This window comes from Hippichthys cyanospilos, chromosome 7 (assembly GCF_059441005.1).
Source record: "Hippichthys cyanospilos isolate Australia breed blue-spotted pipefish chromosome 7, RoL_Hcya_1.0, whole genome shotgun sequence".
NCBI lineage: Eukaryota > Metazoa > Chordata > Actinopteri > Syngnathiformes > Syngnathidae > Hippichthys > Hippichthys cyanospilos.
In genome coordinates this window covers 23,972,419-23,992,514 of record NC_142375.1, presented here as the reverse complement: position 1 = coordinate 23,992,514, position 20,096 = coordinate 23,972,419, and the positions used below count along the sequence as shown (strand labels likewise).

Sequence of the window (20,096 nt, the reverse complement as noted above, 5' to 3'; positions counted from 1 at the left end):
CCTTTCGCTTTCTTCAACCCCCCCTCCCCCCCGTAAATAATTGTCAGTAAGTGTCAAAGGTCATTTGCTGAGCAAAAAGCGCGAACAAACGTCAGTCAAATTGATGAAGATAGACTGAAGTTATACGTAGCGTCCGTCGTCATCTTCCTCATACGGCAAGCATCGATAGAAGTTATTGGGAGAAAAGTCGGCTTTTTTTATTTTGAGTATTTGCTTGATTAGTTCCTCTTCTCGAGCTTCTGAAGCGTGGTGTTTTCACTTCTTTATTTTCCGCCTCATCGTTACCTGATTGCGTATGATTTGCCTTGTCGCTGATACTAAAAAAAAAAACAAAAAACAAGTAGATTACTTTGTTTTGGGGCAAAAGATAGCACTTTAAAAGGCGTTTTAGATGGGGGGGGTATAAAAAAGGGATGTTTGTAAAGACAAACAAGTCCTCTGAAAATCGTGTTCAAAGCAGGAAGCGGGAAATGATGAGTTGCCGACACGCTTTATGGTAAAAACTTTGAGGGATCCTGAGCCAGTCATCAAACGATGAATCGTTCTCAGAATGTACGTCGAATATCAAAAGTCTTCGTTTACGTTTGGGGATGCAAATTTTTATTGTTGTCGAAGAAAGCCACGTGTTTTCAAAACATTCCTCCCTTGGCATTCAAGTGTAAAAAGCAACAAAACAGCAGAAACGCAATGTCTATTTCTGCGCCATTCAAGTGCAGGCGAGTACATTCCATTTCATTCCAAAAAGTGCCATCATCTGCTGTAGAAAAATAAGCCTGTCAATATGTTTGAAGTCAAATTGACAATATTCCTTAAGACTGTGTATATATATATATTTTTTAAATGTCACAACAGTCCACTTTTAAAGTGAAACTATCCCTGAAGTATCCTCCCCCACGATTCCGTAATTGTTGCCGTCCTTTTCGGCCCTTTTCCTAAATCTCGTGAACGTTCAAATAACTCCAATCCAAACGATCATCTTTGGCCGTTCCAAGAAGGCAGGGCGAAGGGGCCAAACGCTCCGGCCGTCAGACGCGATTTTTCCGCACGCCGGCGTAGAGCGCGCGTTCCCGGGCGTCCCCTCGGGTCTTCATCCTGCGGATCCGCACGGGTGAGACGTGGCTCCGAAACGGAGCGCTTCCCGTTCGATCGTAGCCGCGTTCGGACGGCCCTTTCTTTCTTTCAAGGCTTCCTTCAAAAGTCGGGACGGGCAAAGCGCGCGCTACTCACACGGCGGCGTACTCCACGGCGGCGTACTCCACGGCGCCGTCCTCGTCCCTCTGGGCTTCGGCCACGTTGGAGTAGACGGGGTCCTTCTTGGTGAACGTCACGGTGGAGTATACCAAGTCGCCGGGCGAATCACCGCCCGCGCCGGCGTCGGCCTGATGACGTGATCGCCGTTTGCGTGTATATGTTTTGTTTTGTTTTTTTAAAGCCGTACGTTTGCGTACGCGCCGATAGAACCGGAACCCTCGGACCAAAATTCCAATTTTCATCTTTTTGTTCGAGAGAGGACACGCCGAAATCCGGTTTGGTTTCAAAAAGGCAAATTGTTGTTTCCAAAGTCCAGTTTGAGAAAAACGCAAAACAAACTTTGACAGCAGACTACTCCGTTTTCTTGGGTGTTTCGCGCTTCGAAAAAGTGACTTTGGTCAAAAGTAGCATGAAAAATGAAGCGTGATGGCTTGGCCCTCTTTGACTTTGTTTTTTTGTTTTTTCCTTTTCGACAAGGGGTCCCCGCCGGCCGGTACCCATAATGCTATTTAGGTAGGGGCCAAAAGAACGGGACCGCGCTATTTTTTCTGTACGTAGAAAAACCACCCGAGGTTGAAATTGTCTATTTTTTACAGATATTTGAACCTCCAAAGCCCCAAAGCAAACTTTGGCAGCATAAAATTGCGTTTCATTCTGTATTCTACAAATTTCGTGGAAGATAACTAACCCTAACCCGTATGTTCTTTTTCTACAAAGTTTTGAGAAAAAAAAAAATGCAAAACGAAGGTTTGCAGCCAAATATCAAGTTCCCTTTTTGTATCCCGGGTTTGAATTTCGTGGAAAACAGCGTGAAAATTGAGGCCGCTTCTCTGTCTTCCGATTCACCTCCGGGTTTTTCATTCTTTTCTCGAGTTCTAGAAAATGGGCCTTTTCACCGGGTGCTTCCCTAATATTGGCTTTTTTTTTAACCCTATAGTGTTAAAGATTGTTTTCAGGATTCTTTATAGTTTTAAACCAGTCACAAAACATTGTGAAAAAACACTGAATCGAAAAAAGAGTTTTTTGTTCTAACCTGAGCTGTGGATGCCATCTTCTTCCTAAAAGACATCAACAGAATCCAATGAATAGCTTTGCCCATTTTCCCATAAAAATACATTTTTGACAGTTTTTGGCAAACATCTCAAGATATGCCAAAAATTAATTCGCAAACAACGATATTCTCATTGGCGACGATTTTTGAATTTCCCCGAATCGATAAGCTTTCAAACGGGTACGGGCCAATAGGAAGGGACCGGGATCGAAATGCAAATATCCCAAAGGAGCCAGGAAAAAGTGGAAAAACCCAGAAACGTTTTCAAAGAAAATCAGGCGGTGTCCATTTTCCTGCTCGGAGCCCCCTCCAGCAACTGCCTTGTCATTTTGGGCCGACGGCAGGTGTCAAAAGGCCCGCCCCCAGAGATGATTTTTCGGCTCCATCCGTATTCCGCAAATGCAATATTACAACTTTACAGCGCCCTTTTCAACAAATACTGCCGATTCAAATGGAAACGAAAGGGAAATGACGACACCTGAGCAGCAGGGCGGCGACGAGCAGCAGAACGAGCGGCGCTCCGGCCCCGGCGCAACTCGCCATCGCCGCCTTCAGTGAACCTGAGGTAGCGCAACGTTAAAGCGGGCGACGGTTGGCGGCGCGACGGCGTCTTACCGCTTTTGGCGCGGAGCCGAAGCGTGGCGTTTTGGCTCCCCCAGCGGTTCCGGGCTTCGCAACGATACTCGCCGTCCTTCTCGGCCCGGTAGTCGCTGATGTTGAAGCTGGCCGCCGTGGATACGGGAGAGTCGTGGCCGTCCTTGTACCAGGCGTAGCTGGCGCCGGGGTTAGCGCGGCTGCTGCACGTCAGCGTGACCCAAGAGCCCGCGTCCACGGAAGGGGAAGGTATCGCCGAGGCCTCGGTACCCCCGGGACCGTCTGGTGAGTCGGAAAGCTCTCGTTAAATTTCCTCGCCGATAACGTCATTTGAATCTTTTTTTCTGATCTCATTTTGCATCGTGCGCTTCAAAAGATTCAAAGTAAAAACGATATGTCAGTCGGATCAAAACTTTCATTTTTTGATTGTCGTAAAATCACGTTTTAGTTTTTTTCCCCTGCGATTTAGTCGAACGGGAACGGTACAAATGAAGCTTCAACTACGGCTGTAGTATTTCCCGACTCCTCTAGATGGCGCTCTCCGTTTACCGTAGGACCGAAAGCGGACCGACTCGCGTGTTCTTCAAAACAACATCGTTGACATCGTCCCGATTTCGAATTCGCATCCGGACCCCCGCGTGGACGTACACTGGACGTCTACGGACTGGATGGAAGACTCGGCCCGTCCGTATTGGTTGCGGGCCACGCAGAAGAAATTTTGTTCATCCAGCGCTCGGATGGAGTAGAAACCGTCGGTCCCTCCGGGTCCTTCCGGGTCCACCGGTTTGTCGTCCTTGTACAGCTTGTAGCTTGCCGGCGGATTGGCGGAACTCCGGCACTTCAGAGTCAGTGTCCGGCCCCTCACGAGGACTCGCGGAGTTACGGACAGAGAGCAATTCTTCGGAGCGTCTGAGGAATACAACGTTGGTGAGGCGCTCGTCCGAGTCCCGAACCCGCGCGACGCCGTACTCACATAGTACATCGACCGCGACGGGCGCCGACATCATCTTCCCCAGGTCGTTCTCCTCGCTGCATGAATATTTTGCCGAGTCTGAAGACCGGATGCTGTCGAAGATCAGTTCCGTACCTGTTTTTCCCAACATTTTTTGATGACGCTTGTTTTTGACCTCCTTAAACCACGCTTTCCTATGTGATATCGGGGTTCCGCTTTTGCAGGTCAGAGTCAACCGATGACCCTCCAAGATTTGGGATTGGTTACTTTGCAAGACCCGAGGGGCCCTCAGAGCATCTGGAGGAGGACGCGAGAAGATGAAAAAGAAGGTCAGAGCAGAAAGAGGACCTCCACCGAGGTCAAAAATTCCCGACTCCCTCGGTTCCACTCCAGCCCTGCAGGGGGCGCTACTGACTTTCGCCACAACTCCGTCAGGTACGTCACGGGCCCCTTTGGGCCCCCGTTTGCGCGCCGCCCAGTGGTTTTGGGGTGTCCAGGCCAAAATTTCGATTGCCCCCCGTTGGGCGTTTGCCATTGAAACAACGAATGCTAAAATCGGGGAAAATGCGCGATAAAACATCGGGTTTTCAATATGTCCAAAATTGACAATGTTTTCAATTTCGAACGGCTGTCAACGAGCCCGACGCGGGCTACGTTTGACACCTATTGGGCGCGCCTCTCCACCTCCCGTTTGCAAGCATTTAGAATGGACGGCAATCTATGCGACATTTTAGCCCATTTTCTCTGCTTTTCCTTTGATATCACGCATCGAAAAGCCCGACTTGGGTGAAAATTTCCCCCGCGGGTTATAGAGGAGAACCGATTAAAAGAAAAAAAGCTCACAGAGGGGAGGAGAGACGCTCTGCGGATCGTCGCTCTGCGGATCGTCGCTCTGCGGATCGTCGCTCTGCGGATTGTCTCTCGCTACACAGGTGACATAATCTCCAGGAGATAAAGTGACGTTGAGGCGATCGGCGGTCGGGGAAGTTGCGCAGCGGCCCGCCGGGCCTCCGTTCAGCGACCAGCAAAACCACGGAGGACTCGGCGGACTGCAGCCGGCGTGACACAGCAGCTGAGCGACCGTGCGAGAACCGTCCGCTTGGCGGTCCGCCACCTTCACCCGCAGAGCTGGAGGGAACGGGAGCAAACGGCCGAGGTCATGGACCGGAGCTCCAACTCCGCTTTCATCCCGACGTTTGTATTTTCGTCCATGAACTGCAACTCCATTTTGACTACCGCCGCCCCCGCTATTGGTGCCTCCGTTTTGACTTTGGTGCTTCAACAGGACGGCCATGTTGACTTTGCATGGTGGAAGTCCATTTTGTTTTGGAACCTAAATGGGATCTCCATCTTGACTTTCTAAATATGGCTGCCGCATTGATACTAGTTGCACTAAATCTCCATATTGGACCTTGCCGCCAAAGCTCGTTGTCCATTACTGAAAAAAAAATGGCCTTTGTGATTTTGGTCCATAAACTCGACCTCTGTTTTGATTTTGGGATTGAAAAAGGGCCTTTTGTTGGATTTCGGAACCTACGCTGTACCCTATCTCGATGTTAGGCCTGTAAACGGGCTCCGGTTTGGGTTTTGGAACCGGAAGTGGACCCCAAATTTGATATGGAAAATTGACCTTTATTGGGATTTTGAAACCTAAATGAGTTCTTCAGTTTGAACTTTGCATTGCAACGAGATCTCCCTGTTGAACCGGAGTACCAAAAGGTGACCTCGGTATTGACGTCGGGTCTGAAAAGTGGCCTTCATTTGGGTTTTGGAACCGAAACTCGATCTCCATCTTGACTGGACCTGAACTGGATCTTCGCTTGGATTTTGGAGACCCAAACTAGACCTCAAGCTTGACTTTGATGGTAAAAATGGGCTTTCGTTATGATTTTGGTACAAATTTCCAACTAGGCTGACATGATCTCAATGTTGACAGATTGACCGATCTAACTTTCCTACTCATAGCGCACGTCCGATTTTGACTCTGGAACCCATACTGGATCTCCATTTTAACTTTGACAATTGCCATGGAACTCGCGTTACATTTGGGATTAGGACTCAAACGCCTTGATAGTTTGGCCACCCTAAGTCTACCTCCATCTTGACTTTAGTCATGACGGCGGGACTTCCATTGGGATTTCGGAACTTGGAACACGAGCTGAAATGGATGGCGTCCCGCAAATAACGGGTCCCGCGCAAATCTTTGTTGTCATTTTCAATTTTTGCTGTCAAAGCCAAACGTTTCTCGTTACCTGTGACGGTCAGCTTAGTTCCGGGTAAGGCGCTCTTCCATTCAAAACCCCGCGTAGCGAATCGGAAGCGATACTCTGCAGAATCGCTCTCGGTGGCGCGCTCGATTCTCAGGGTCGACCGGCCCACCGATGCCCACGTTGAAGCGAGAGCTCGGTAACGCTCATCCTTTGCGAGGTCCTGAGGCACCGAGGTGTTTGTGAACCAGGATTGGGACTCGACCTCAGAACCGTAGTCGGTGCTGTAAGTGCAAGTGATGTCCACCGGCGAGCCCTCCAGGGCGCAGATGCTTCTGGTGTGGTAAAGCACCTTGTTACACGAGTCGTACGCCGCACCTGGAAGATTGAACAAGAGTGTTAGCGAGGAGCTAGCTCGCTCGGAAGGAGACGGTCGACGACTCACAAACAGGAGGAGACGCGAGCCGCTCTTGTCCTCTTACAGCGCAGGCGTAGCTATGGGAACTAGAAATGTCGTAAGCGTACGTTTGGCCGGTGGCGCCTGGGATTTCCTTTCCGCTCTCGTACCAGATGTAGGAAGGAGAAGCCCCCGGACTGCACTTGCTCTTGCACGTGAGCCCGTTCCACCCTTTTACCACGGCGAGATCTGGAATCGCGCGGAACAAACGCAGAAGTCGTGTCAAAACGTTTATTCGGGCGAATGTTTAGTCCGGCCCGTTTCCAGCGAGCGGAAAAGGCCTCGCGCCGCTCTCGCACGGTCGCTCAGCTGCGGCGTCCGCTGGATTTTTCCACGGCCGGCCGGGTTTCGTACCGTTGACGGTCAGAGTGACGGCGGGCGTAAAACTGTAGCTTCCCTCAGTGGTGTCGATCCTGAATATGTAATGGCCCGAGTCGCTTTCCCTCAGCTCGCCGATGGCCAAGCTGCACGCGTTGTCTCGGCAGCTGGGGAGCACGCGGCCCCGGTAGTCGGGCTCCAAGCTCAAATCTTTGGGATTACCGCCCTGTGGCCATTCCGTGTGCCACAAAGTCTTGTGCACGCGGCTGCCACTTCTTTGCGGGTACCAGAAGGTGCAGCGGAGCTCCACCGCGCTTCCCATCAGGGCGCAGATCTCCTTCTCGTCGTACGTCGCTCTCCACTCGTACGCCGCCGCTGAAAGACGTTTTCAAAATCAGATGTCGGGGGACCGGACCCCCTTCTTCTTTTTCATCCCCGTCGTTGGGATATTGGAGCCCAAAGGCTTCGGCCTTCCCACCGGACCTCCCGATCGGACTCCGGTACCGAAACCGAGACCTCCGTCTGGGTTTTGGGACGGGGATGGGCCTCCGTTGGAATCGCGGAACATAAACTAGATCTCCGTCTTGATTTCGCTCCTGAAAATTGGCTTTTGGAACCTTAACCGGACCGCCGCGTTGGAACTTTGCGCACCCGTTAATACTGAAGTATAGCTTTTGATGTTTACTTGGCCAGTCTAAAAGCGTCCACGTCCAAGAGTACCTTTTGGTAAAGGCTCACGAGGTCACGGTTGCTCGGAGGCGCACATCCGCCTCGTGGTTCGGGGACCCCGGTAGAAAAGGAATGAATATCGCAAGTCGAGCGCACTACTTCTGACAAATGTTTCTATGCATTTTTTTCACGTAGATACGGTCATTCGTTCTTGCGGATTGGCGTGTTTTAGTTGAAAATAGTTGTCTCAGTTTTCATTAAAAAAAAAAAAACTATCTCCTTTCCAGCACAATTCTATCCTTGTAAAATGACGACAGAGGGATCGCACTCCTCAACTTCTCCGCCCGAGTCCATTCGGGGGTGCCTCAGCATCGCTTCTCCGCTATTTCCGGACGACGCGGCGCCGTTGGCGTCTTCAGACCGAAATTTCGATGAACGTGCTATTTTACCGTTGAATGTTATTTATGACGTCAAAGTCTTTGAATCCAAAGTCCTTATGCATCCGAGTCATGAAAAGGAAACATTGAACTTCATAGAAGGCGTTATGTTATACAGTGTTATGTTATAACAACCGTCATGAAAAAACTGACATTTCAATGAACACGCTATCTTGCTGTCAAACCGGATCCGGTCCAGATTAGGCTTTAGGAGGCAATGTAAATGTGTATTGTCAACCACTATTATTGAGACCACTCTAATTCATACGCACACCAAATTGTTGTGCTGATCAAGCGAGTTATTTTTAAAAGACTCTCTTCCCCTTTCCCTCATTGACATGCATGAACGCGCATTAAAAAAAAAAACACTTGATGCGCAAACGTTTCTTACTTTCTCCCTCCCATCCCCTCTTCTTCGCCCAGTCTCCTCCTCTCCTCCCCCCCCCCCCCCCCCCCCCCCTTCTCTCGACTCTTTTCCTGATTAGACTCATCAAGATGCTTTCCGCAGCAGGAAGTAAGGCCAACCTCAAGTACGAAAGATCAGAAAAGTGAAGGTGAACTTAGCTGGGTTTGATATCGGGGGGCAAACAAAAAGACAAAAACAAAAAGAATTGCCTTTGAATGGAAATGCGAGTTTCTGCCAGCCCGATTTGAAAAGGGAGGCCAGGTCCTACCTTGTGCCGCCAAGAGCCAGATGACAAATATGCCAAATCCATTTTGCGCAATCCGGCTCATGCTGGCCCCCCGTGCCGATTTGACGCTCGCTCGCTCGTCTCTGCGAAAGGAGAAAGAAGAGGGCGAGAGAGAGCCTCGCCTCCTTCCTCTTTCCCTCATTCACATGCATGACCGCATTTCCAAAAAAAAAAATCAGATATGAGGTACAAATGTGTCTTTCGCTTTCTTCACCCTCCCCAGCAAAAAACAAGCCGCTTTTTTCCACGCGTACAAGTGACAGAAAGAAGTAGGGCCGACGAGAATGTTTGGAAACGAAACTGGAGATGACTGAGATGGCTAGGCTAGGCTAGGCTAGGCTAGGCCACCCTGGCTAGGGATTATGGCTGTAAGTGGTTCAAGTCAACGTCACTCAAAGGTATATATTTATGATGATTTAATTGTATACGTGTATATATATATAAGAAGCACTTCCAATACTATTTTTGATCAATCTTTCATTTGTATATACCGGTTTGATGTTTTGAACTGGGGTTTTCAACGCATTCGCTAGCTAGCATAGGTTTCCATTGCCCGCCATGCGAGGATTTGGCCTTACCTTCCCAACTCTGAAAGGGATTCTTTTCGTATGGCGGGGGTCCAGCGTCCACTATTTTCTTCTTGCTTTGTCTGAATCTTTCAAATGTTGTTTTCAAAGCAAATGCAAAGGGGGATGTTTGTCAAGTGCCATTTTTTTTTCAATTCATGCGTTACTAGCGGCCTTTGCAGCAGGAGGCCCCGTGTCTCGGCCCAGGAGAGGAAGCCTTCGGGGGGCCCCGGCGAGGAGGGCTTTGCCCCCTTTGCCCCGCCAGCCCGGGCTCTAGGAGCCGCCGGCGCCGGCCGACGATGTCATCGAAAGGAACCCCCTATGAAGGGAAATAAACCAACCAAAGGCGCATCTCAATAAAGCGCCTTTTTGTGAAGATCGGCTGAACAAAGTCAACAAAGCGGCGTGACCGCGTCAAATCTTGGTGGGCCGCCTTGAAGAAATGAATCCATTACAGAAAAAAACAACTCACAGAGGGGAGGAGAGACGATCGACGGAAAGGTGCCACAGGTGACGTAATCTCCTGGAGATAAAGTGATTTTTTTTTTTTTTTTTGTAAGGAGTTCTCTGTTCTTCAAAGCGGCCCGCTGTACATTTACACCGTAACGAGTCACACAGTGTGTTCCCTGTGCCTTTGTTTTGTCGGTTTCCTTTCAAATTGGTTGATTAAAACATGCCTATAATGTTCGACGTATTTGACTAAATAAAGAACTGTTCATTACAAACAAAATATTAGCAAATCAAATTATTTTCCCCAAACTTTCCCGTATTGCTTTATTTCGAAAGAATACGAAAAATAGGAAATCATTTGTTTACTTCCAATTTTACCTGGCTTACTTTAGTTACTTACATTTAAGTTACAGGTAACTTTATTTATCGTCACTTACAGGGAAAAATTGTTGAAAAAAATGGTCATATGGCATGATTTGAATGGGGTTTTTTTTCCAAATATTTTCCACTTTTTCAATGACATTTTTGTTTGGTGTTTATACTATTTAACATGCGTAAACAACGTTGAATCATACACACATTTAAACTGACCAATCACGAAACGGCGCATGCCGGAGCGAGACCAATCGTGAAGAGGTAGGCGTGGTCAAGGCGATACAGCGGCGGATTTGAAGACCGCAAACATGGCTGCTGGTAAAGATGTCGACGAAGTGACGCCCAATGAGAGGTAAAGACGCGTTCCCTTCTCACATTCTCACAATAAATTGCTGGTTCCTGTTTACATTGAAGGAGGGTCGTTGTTTTTCACGCCTTAAAGCCTTCAATCTACTATTCGAGCCGTAAAAAACGGATATCCAAACGACGAATGCCCCTCCTTGTTAACCGCTGCTGTCAGTCGTGTTCGGTAGCAGCTAGACTAACAAGCTTAAAAAAACAAATCAATCATAATTAGCAATTGAGAATTTATCCTATGTGACTTATCTCTTGTACATTCACGTATCGTTTAAACAACGCGAGTGCGGAGCGAGTGCATGTGACGTCATATCCGATGCTAGTTTGCCACTCGAGTTTACTTAAGCGTTGATTCAATTCCATTTAGGCTCGCAGAAGGTGGCAAATTAAGACGGTGAATCGGGTAAGTGTTTTGGAAATATCCCAAATTTGTTTATTTTAATTGGATTCGAAGCTAAATTAAGGAACTACAGTCATGCTTGAATATAAAATACAGGTGTGAAAGTAAAGACTCGGGGGCATATCCGGTCCGCCATGTTATCATTTCATCGTCATTCAAATCCATTTGATTCAACAAGGATCAAATGTCCAACAAGTTTTTCTGTACCCACATAAACAAATTAAAATTATGCAGTGTTTTTGCTCTCGTGTATTTTGGCTCGCTTCAGGAAAAGTCAGAACATTTCAGGTAGTTTAAATTCAGGTAGTTTTAAAAAAAAAAGAACAAATGTATTTTCCCGCCTTCAAATTTCAAAAGAGGTCAAACTTGACATGAAATGCGTGTGTGATGTCCCCCCTTCAAAAGCAGGCACACCGACGCAGCGACCCCTCAGGATATGTCGGCGGGGGGAGCCCACGCCGCCGGCCGCAGGCCCGTCGTCTTCAACCCGGATTTTTTCGTGGAGAAGCTCCGCCACGAGAACGCCGACGTCTTCCTGGAGCTGGTTTTGAGCAATATCACGCGCCTCATCGACCTTCCCGGCGCCGAGTTCTCCCAGCTCCTGGGCGAGGAGGGCCCCAAGGCCCCCGGATTCTTCCGCTCCTTTAACTTCCTCAAACGCAAAGGTTGCTGGAAAATATGTTTTACGAATTCACATCCCAAATAAATAATGGAATGAAGTATGACCTAAAATAACAGTGACAAAAGGGCTGGGCAATAACTTAATTTGGTTAACTTGTTGCTTTAAAAATGCTTTAAAAAAATATGCACTAACTGTTTAATGGTGGCATTTAAAGGGGTGGTCCATTTATTTAGACGTACATTTTGTATTTTCTCCCTATCTCATTTAACCCCCTGGGTCTCCGGGGATTTTTTATTAGCCTGGCCTTACTATTGCCCAACTTGGGCTGACATTGAAAGGCTCATAACATCGTCAAATTTTCATCTATATATCAGAATGATTGAAGAAAATCAAGATTTGATATTTTGCCCATTTAAGTAAAATGAGACTTGTCTGTAGGGCGTAGCATCAAATGAAATGCGTTGTTATTTGTGAATGATTGCGTTGTGTCCTCAGATAAAGGCGGCATGTTTGGGACTGCGCTGTCAGAAAGTAGCGTGGCTCACATATACCGCCTCATTGAATACCTCAGCAAAAGTAAGTGCACGACTTTTTATTTAAAACTTTCTTTTCAAAGTTCCTGAATCTTGCAACAGCATGCCTTTAAACACAGATTGAAACCACCTACACGTTTAGAAACAAGAGTAACGCCAACGCATTTGATATGTTGGTATTTAACACTGACGCGCTCGGATTGTTAGAATACCGCACCAACATAACAGCGACAGACATGCCTGTTTGCGTTTTTTGTGCCCCCTAGTGGCGTGTACAATAGCAGTTCCCACTCAAAATCAAAACTTTGATGGCATCTTCTTCCGTCTCCCTTTGTTTACCGGTAAATTATTATTTGGTGGCTAGTAAAAAAAATAAAAAATCAGCCACAGTGTTCAAAGCGTGAGGAAAAAGTAGCAGTTTGTATCGGCTCATTTATTGCCATATTTCCTCGTGAGGTTCCGCGCTGCTTTGTATCGTTTGAGCGTTTTGTGTCCCGGTCCAGATCTGCACGTGGAGGGTCTGTTCCGGGTCCCGGGCAACAGCGTGCGGCAGCAGGCCCTCAAGGAGCTCCTGAGCAGCGGCGCCCGAGTAGACCTGCAGTCCGGAGGCTTCCATCCCAACGACGCCGCCACGCTGCTCAAGACTTTGCTGGGGGACTTGCCCGAACCCCTGCTCACGCACAGACACTTCCACGTGCACCTGAAAATCGCCGGTAGGACTTGGACACCGCTCCGAAAAGATGATTTTCAATCATCTTCGTCCGAAGTGAAGCTTCTCTGTTCTATTTTGCAAAGCCGCGCCCCAAAAAAGGTGAACGCGTCCCCGCCCCTTTGTCCTCTCAGACATGACGCTGTTGGACGAGCAGGGGAGGAAGACGTCGGCGGCCAACAAGGAGCGTCAGACGGAGGCCCTGCAGCTCCTCTTGCTCCTGCTGCCCCCCGCCAACCGCTCGCTGCTCAAGCTGCTGCTGGACCTCCTCTACCACACCGCCAAGCGGCAGGACGCCAACAAGATGTCCGCCTTCAACCTGGCGCTCATGTTCGCCCCGCACGTCTTCTGGCCGCGCCACGTAAGGCGCCGCTTGGCCGTACGATCGGGGTGGGGTGGTGGGGGGGGTTCTATCGGGCCCTCGGCTGAAAACGACCTCCCAGATGCTCGGGGCAAACGGCCAATCGGCGCTTAGATCGCGTGACGATTGCAAGCCGAGACCTGATTGGTTGTTTTCCGAGCCGGAGCGAGTTATTTTCGGTCGACAGCCAGTGGCCAAATGGCCGACCCCTCAGATGGATCAAAACTGGTGCATTTGGATGGTCAGCCCGGTAAAAATGGACCTTTGACGTCTATAGCCGTCATTGGCACTAAAGGAGTTAATTTCTGCACCCTAAGTGCAAAATTCATCAAAATGCAATTGTAAGACTAGTGTGGGTGTTTCGAGTCAATAATGACCAAGAAAATGATTGAGTTGACTTCATGAATCAAGTGTTGTAAAAGTAAATGAAATCTAATGATATGTAAAATTCAACATCAGACCCCTGAAATGCTGCTAAAAGCTTCTAAACGCCCTAACTCAATTTTCAATTTCTGTTGTCAATTTTTTTTAATTAGTCAAAGAATGTGTGTGTGTGTGTTTTTTTGTGTGTGTGTTTGCTGCCGCAGATGACTGCCAACGACCTGAAAGAGCATGTGAAGACGCTCAATAACAGCATGGCATTCCTCATCAGACATTCACAGAAGCTTTTTCGGGTGACTGACACACACACACACACTAAGGAATGTACACAAACAAACTAAACGTGCAAGAAACAAAAAGCGGCCTGTAGAATTCAGACTTTGTGTCTTTATTCTCAAAATTCTCACTTTTAAAGTCAGAATTTTTACTTCTGCGAATTTTGATTGTTTTTTTTTTGTTTGTTTGTTTTTCTATCTTTTTGCTTTTAACTCATAATTCTGAAAAATCCGAATATTGAAAGTACTGGTAGTCATAATTTGGACTTTAAATGGATAAACTGAAAATGTCTGTTTTCATGGCACTTCTTTCTCCGAATTCTGACTTTAGTCAAAACGTTTTCACTTGTGTGATGTTTGTTTTTTGTGCGTCAGGCGCCCGCATACCTGAGGGAACACGCCAGAGCGCATTTCATGAAGACCACCACCTTGCGCAGCAAGGTCAGTCAAAGTTCTTCACCATAAATTTCGGACTAGAAGCCGAAACTTTTTTTCTCATGGTTTGAGCCCTGCAGCTTATAGTGCTTACAGTGCTTTTCATCTGCACTTTTTTTTTTTTTTTTTTTAATAGCCACCAAGGGACAATTCACTGGTAATTATATACATAGTGTCATTTGGAGCAGCTTATCCGTGACAACAAGTTTTTTTTTTCCACTGCTGCAGCATGTGCACCCACGCGCCTTACAGACCAAAATGGATTTTTGCCAGTTTGTAGCCGACCCGCGTACCTACCGACAACCGCTTTCGCTAATACATCTTGCTTTCAGGACGACCTGGACCTGCCGCCAGCCGTCGACTCACCCGTCGGGCGGGCGGCTTCTCCCCCGAAGCGGCGGGCGGTCCCGATCGGGGTGGCGCCGGCTCAGTGCCCGTCTCCAGCTCAGCGGTACACGGAAGAGGCGCTCACGGATCTGTACAGGCACGTGCAGCATAACATGCCCGACTCGGCCAAGAAGAAGAAGCTGGTGCGACAGGTGGGCTTCCCGAGCTCTTTATTCTGACAGCAAAATTCCCAAATTACACATTTATATCCCCGATTGCATGTTTTTTCACCCCTTCAAACTATTTCCCCATCCTGTCGCATGATTTGCATTTCAAACGATGCCATTTTTTCCACAGCGGTCACATTTTCACGTTATTGGTATTTGTTATTCTAATTTGCTCGAATGCCTTTGTGTGCCCTGTGCACAGTTGGTCAAACAAACCACCGCCGGCCAGCACGACGGGCCCAACAAAAAGCGCCCGCGCTCTCGTTCTTTCGGCGGACTCATCAAGGTAACTCGGTCATTGGTGTGCCCCAAATGTTTTATTGTAGACAAAAAAAACAGAAAATCACAAGTGACTCTAACATCGTGAGAGAATTCTTTCTCATGGCATTCTGAGTGTCAGGTTCGGGCAACCCACGACATCCAATAAACAACACACAAGGAAGGAAGACAAGAGGATTTGGATTCTTTTTGCTCACCAGGAGAACGCTCAGACATGCGTGGTTACAGTTTCCCGCCGCTCTGACCATGCAGCCCGTCGAGCCCTCTTTTATTCATTAGATTTTCCCTAGTTCCAAAATGCCGCCTCCCCCTAAAACATTGGGTGAACACATGCAGTATGGTAGCGACGTGACAATTGACACGCGGTAATGCTGCAATGGTGCCATACTATCAGTTATCAGACGGTGGTTACTATCTTCTTCTCCAAAAACATAGCAGCCATCCGCAGACATTTTGCCCTGTAGTTAGGTCACCATGGCTCCATTCTTCTCTGTTTGTACTTTTTAAAAAAAAATTTTTCACTGAATAAATTAATGAATAAATACCTCGGATTGAATGCCTACATTCAGGAAAAACGTAAAAATATATCTTTGGGACTTTATGTTTTGGCCATACCGCCCAGTTCTGCTGTAAAGTAGCATTTTAAAATTTCTAGATATTTTTGTGTTTTTCATAACGCTCTCTTCTTCCTGATTCCAGCGTAAAGCTCGAACTGATCATCTGACGCCCGACGCCGCCGCCAGGGTGACGCACAAATGCGGCAAAGAGAACGTTGATATTCAGCAGGTAGGAAACACACACGGCCACAAAACAGTTTAAAAAACAAAACGTACACCCGGATGCTTTATTTGCTTTCCGTAAACACGGCAAACAGTTAGCAAAACATCAACGCCATGCAGCTAGCATGTACACAATCATCAACCCAACTTAAATAATGATTGTAAGAATTTTGGCGCTAGTTTTAAAACGCATCGCGTGTGTAGGTGAAAAGTCCTCTGGATGGCGGCAGGCATCGATGGGCGGGGCTCGTGTTAAAAAATCCCGACTTTGACTTTCACGGAGACAGAGCTACAAAGATGTCCAAGGTAGTACGTCCACACACAAGAACACACACACACACACACGCTAATGCGTCCGTGTTTCATCAGGACACGCCCTCGTCCGCGCCAGGATTGTTCTCCCCGTCTCAGGAAATTTCACTCTAGATGTCCCGCCTCCTCCCGGTCTCCATGGCAACAGCTATGCGCTGAAGATTTCACACTCAATAATGCACAATATTTTACACATGCGGGACTTTTTTTTTTTTTTTTTTAGGTTCGCCAAGGTCATGCTAATCAGTTCTGATTGATGTTAGCAAGCTCGCTAATTTTAGCATTTAAAAATATTTCAAACACTTTTTGGTACTTTGGGATTTCAAGTGGCTCATTGCAGGACGAGCCATGATTTTTCTTTTTTTGTTCTCTGTCGTTGAAAAAAAGTAAATTACCACTGCGCAAGAAACAATGACCCCTCCCAAATATAGCCGTCTTCTTCATAAACTACAGGACTAGCATAAAAATAGCAATAACTGCTTCATCGCTTACTTTGTAAGCAATACCATTTTGTAATCGATAAATACTGTACAAAAAGGGACGCTTGATAGTGTAGCTACTGTTTATTAACCAACATTATCATAAGCGATGTTTATAAACAATTACCGCTAAATAGGCTTCTCTGGCATGCTAGTTTATCCCATACCAATTGTTAAAAAACTAACGAATACTATGTAATGATTGCTAGCTAGTGTAGCGTAGATACACAGTAATGTTTTGAAGTAAATGAGCTATTTGCAGATTGCCATTTATAAGCAACCGCTACTATGCAGGAACCTATGACCGCTAGCTAGCATAGCCTCTTCAAACTGTACCGTTTATAAGCAACCACTAGCATACATAAATTAATGACCAAATTAGTTTCCCTAGCATTCGTAAAATGTACGCTTTATAAACAAACATTGCTGTCGAAGAAGCATTCACAGCCAGTAGTGTTTATAAACAACTAGCGCTAATTAGGCTTCTATGACAAGCTAGCTTAGTCTAAACCAGCTGTGAATAAAGCTATGGGTTGATTGCGACTTAGAACCTAATGTTTCTAAACGACGACCACGAAACAAGAAAATATAACCAAGTAGCTTAGCAGACTGTGCCATTTATAAGCGATCGCTACTGTATTGAAAGAGATGCCCGCTAGTTAGCGTAGCCGCTTTAAACCGAGCCATTTATGAAACGCTTCAATTCATAAGCAGCCGCTGACGTACATGAAACAATGAGCGCCATCTGTTTTAGCATTTATAAGGGGTGCGGTTTATAAACAAAAATCAGCAGACAGGAAATGGTTATCGTTAGCTCGCACTTCTGTAAAACAAGCTAGGACATGCAAGCATTCCAAAACTGTACTGTTGATAGACGACGATTGATTAGTCAGCATAGCATTTGTGGATGCTCCTAGTTATAAAAGACCTCTAATTTACATACAGCTAGCTAGCTAGCTTGGCTGACTTGATTGGTTACATTTTATATTCATTATGAGGAAATACTGTCATACTGCTGTTTACATTTAGAATGACTGTTACTGGTAATTTGTTACATTTGTTTTTTTGTTTTTTTTTATGAATTTGCTCAGCTAAAGGAAGGAGAAGGGAGGGAAGCCATGTTTGAGTGAGCAATCAAATGAAAGCGAGAAGTATGTTGTATAGGCGGCAAGGGCTAGTCATGTGACACCGTCAAAAAGCCCGTGATAGGTCGGCTCTGCGTTTCCCGGCTCCACGATTCGGCGGCCGGTTTCTTTTCCTTAATATCCTATCGGTGCCCTGAATTGCTCATGTATCGGTATGCTCTTTGTTCACGCTACTCACTAGTAGCATGACTGCCGGTTACTAGTGAGGCAAATTTGCACTCACATCCTTAAGTGCACTATTAGGATGATTGTGCTTTAGTAGAACTACTGCATGTCACTCATGAGGAATAACTTCACTAGTCGACGTGTTTGCTTACTAGTACTATTAGTGAATTTTTATCAGTATATTTTTTTTTTGCCGCTGTAGCAGTCGTCAACTAGTAGTTTTGTCTCACTATTAATTCTAAACTGTTACATTCTACATATTCTACCAGTGCGCAGCATTGTCTACTAGTGATGATTTACTATTTACTACCAGTACTGTTACTGACACACTAGATTTGTACTTTTTTTTTGTCACTTGTAGTAAGAGCCTACATTCGTCAACTAGTTCAGTTTCGCCTCACTAGAAGTGGCCACTAGTATGCTCTAATTATTCTACTAGTGCACAGCATGTCTACTAGTGAAGAGATACTACTACTAGCGCTCACTAGTAGCATAACTACCGGTTAGTAGTGAGGCAAAGCTACACTAACATTTTTGTACTGTACTTACTAGTCAAGCTATTGCTACATGCTAACTACCCATACTAGTGCAGACTAAGTGCATACTAGGACACTGAGAGTTTCAGCACTCAAGTAGAAGGACTGTCTTGTGAGTTTTGCCTCACTGGGAATGTTTGCCGGTCATTTGACTAGTACCGGGACAGTTCAGCGCACTAGTAGGATACGGGTTAAATTTGCAACGGCCTGCCAGGAAACTGCAGGACTTTGGAGAAGGTTTGGTAATGTGGGTCTGTAGAAGATGTCAATGATTTTCTTTTTCACAAATGACCAATTGAGTGGCGTTCTTAGGTAGAAACGTCATGTTTACATGTGAATTTTTTTTTATTAAGTACATCAACGTTTTGTCGTGTAAATGTGAATTGTGTGTGCCATGTTTACGACAGTCCACCTGGGGATCCATCCGTACATGTGATGTTAAATGTTTACATGTTGGCTTTTTTTCCATTTCTTCGTCTGACTGGTGCGCGAAATTACCTTTACTTGCCAACGTCCACGTTGGATTAAAACTTTTCAAGCCAACGCTTGTTTTCTGGCTTATTTGTGTGTGTCTAATGGAGTTTGCCGCTTCTGTAATGCTTGCTATGACCACTAGAGAGCGACATTTTACAACAGTAGCTGCCCTCCTTCCGGCTATGACTAAAGACTTAGCGAGTCACTTTATTAGGTACAAAATCAGCTTGACAAACTGTGTCATTGTTTTGCAAGTAGTCAAATGATTTATCTTTATTTTGGTGCTTTCTTTTGTGTGAATGTATGCATTCACATTTTATTAAAAAAAATATATCAACTAAAAAAAAATAATAATAAAATGAATAACAAAATACTAAAATGACTGCTAGCTAGTTTAGCATTTGTAAACGACTAGTTTTAAACAACTATTTCCGAAAAGAATGGAACAAAAGCCAGTTACCTTTGCATCCTTAAGAGACAGTACCACACCGCGGCTGAGGGGGGCGCCATTGCAATTCCTTAACAGCAAGTGAAGTTTTCCCGCCAAATTGTGCCTCCTCCCCCTTAGTTTGTCCCGCTCCATGGAGAAGCACAAAAGAAGGCTCCATACTTGGCTTGTGGACACTTTGTTTGATGTCGCTGGTATTTCCAAGTGACCCGGTGACCCCCGCACCCAAATCACGCTTCCAGCAGGCCACCAGGTGGCCATGGCAACGCTACTGGATTTCAGTAGACAAATTCCCTTTCCAAAAAAAAAAAAAAGCAGTCACCAAGTCTTGCATTGTGATGCACTGAGTGCCACTCGGAACATGTACATTACAGTTACTATATAAAACTGCATATTTCTTTATATAAATACAGTGTTCCCCCACTATTGCGCTGTTCGCTTTTTGCTGTTTCCCAGGTTTTTTTTTTTTTCACCAAGATTTGAATTTTGAGGGGTTGATTAAACAACAGAAAAAGTTCACGCCCGTTTGAGGAAATTCTAAACATTGTGGTCAGGGGGTTTAATGATTTGTAATGTCTAACAAAGAAAAAGGTTTTAAAAAAGTACTGTACATGGAACAAGTATACTGATGGAAAAAAAAATCTCATGATAAACGTGAAAGCCCTTATAACTAAAAAAATATACAGCACTGTAATAAAGAACCATATATAGTAAACCATAAAAAAAAAATCATAAATGTTGAAAAAAACATACTGTATTGTAATGAAATGATAAAGGGAAAAAACAGAATAAAAATGCTGTGGATGAAAAATATTAATATAATAAACCAAAGA

At 46.0% G+C, this 20,096-nt stretch overlaps 2 protein-coding genes and 1 long non-coding RNA gene across 6 annotated transcripts; 2 read left to right on the top strand and 1 right to left on the bottom strand.

The window, feature by feature from the left end:
• Positions 1–118: 118 nt before the first annotated feature.
• On the top strand, positions 119–8,317 carry LOC148421720 (uncharacterized). Its single transcript, XR_015866225.1, has 4 exons — positions 119–3,181; positions 3,451–3,823; positions 3,913–3,974; positions 4,073–8,317. It is a non-coding gene; the product is annotated as an uncharacterized LOC148421720 (long non-coding RNA).
• LOC148421719 (B-cell receptor CD22-like) lies at positions 578–8,912 on the bottom strand. Of its 2 annotated transcripts, XM_088420257.1 has the most exons (12): positions 8,611–8,912; positions 6,867–7,205; positions 6,501–6,701; positions 6,101–6,433; positions 4,692–4,976; positions 3,870–4,145; positions 3,545–3,805; positions 2,918–3,178; positions 2,781–2,862; positions 2,285–2,309; positions 1,228–1,379; positions 578–1,092 (listed from the first exon to the last, which is right to left on the bottom strand). In XM_088420257.1, exons 1-12 carry the CDS (start codon positions 8,768–8,770, stop codon positions 1,026–1,028), a joined length of 2,442 nt encoding a protein of 813 aa, XP_088276383.1. In that variant the 5' UTR covers positions 8,771–8,912; the 3' UTR covers positions 578–1,025. The 2 variants fall into 2 exon arrangements, with proteins under 2 accessions (XP_088276383.1, XP_088276385.1); XM_088420259.1 differs by lacking the exon at positions 4,692–4,976.
• A 1,289-nt stretch (positions 8,913–10,201) lies between these two features.
• Positions 10,202–18,884, top strand: arhgap19 (Rho GTPase activating protein 19). 3 transcript variants are annotated; one of them, XM_088420532.1, is made up of 12 exons: positions 10,202–10,371; positions 11,185–11,441; positions 11,894–11,974; positions 12,435–12,644; positions 12,775–13,001; positions 13,589–13,675; positions 14,033–14,098; positions 14,425–14,631; positions 14,849–14,932; positions 15,625–15,711; positions 15,909–16,010; positions 16,074–18,884. In XM_088420532.1, the coding sequence occupies exons 1-12, from the start codon at positions 10,328–10,330 to the stop codon at positions 16,128–16,130; spliced, it is 1,509 nt and encodes a 502-aa protein (XP_088276658.1). In that variant the 5' UTR covers positions 10,202–10,327; the 3' UTR covers positions 16,131–18,884. The 3 variants fall into 3 exon arrangements, with proteins under 3 accessions (XP_088276658.1, XP_088276657.1, XP_088276659.1); XM_088420531.1 differs by having other exon boundaries at positions 10,203–10,371; positions 11,182–11,441; XM_088420533.1 differs by lacking the exon at positions 10,202–10,371 and adding an exon at positions 10,717–10,779 and having other exon boundaries at positions 11,182–11,441.
• The last annotated feature ends 1,212 nt before the right edge of the window (positions 18,885–20,096 follow it).

Bases quoted from the DNA above. Each gene is read 5' to 3' on its own strand.
- LOC148421719 (XM_088420257.1), bottom strand. From the start codon at position 8,770: ATGAGGGAAAGAGGAAGGAGGCGAGGCTCTCTCTCGCCCTCTTCTTTC. The intron at 2,310-2,780 runs GTGTCGTCATTT...GATGTCTTTTAG, and splicing joins GTCGCCGCCCTGCTGCTCAG to GAAGAAGATGGCATCCACAG. The intron at 1,380-2,284 runs GTTAGAACAAAA...TCACGTCATCAG, and splicing joins AGATGGCATCCACAGCTCAG to GCCGACGCCGGCGCGGGCGG.
- arhgap19 (XM_088420531.1), top strand. From the start codon at position 10,328: ATGGCTGCTGGTAAAGATGTCGACGAAGTGACGCCCAATGAGAG. The intron at 10,372-11,181 runs GTAAAGACGCGT...CCCCTTCAAAAG, and splicing joins GAAGTGACGCCCAATGAGAG to CAGGCACACCGACGCAGCGA. The intron at 16,011-16,073 runs GTAGTACGTCCA...GTGTTTCATCAG, and splicing joins GAGCTACAAAGATGTCCAAG to GACACGCCCTCGTCCGCGCC.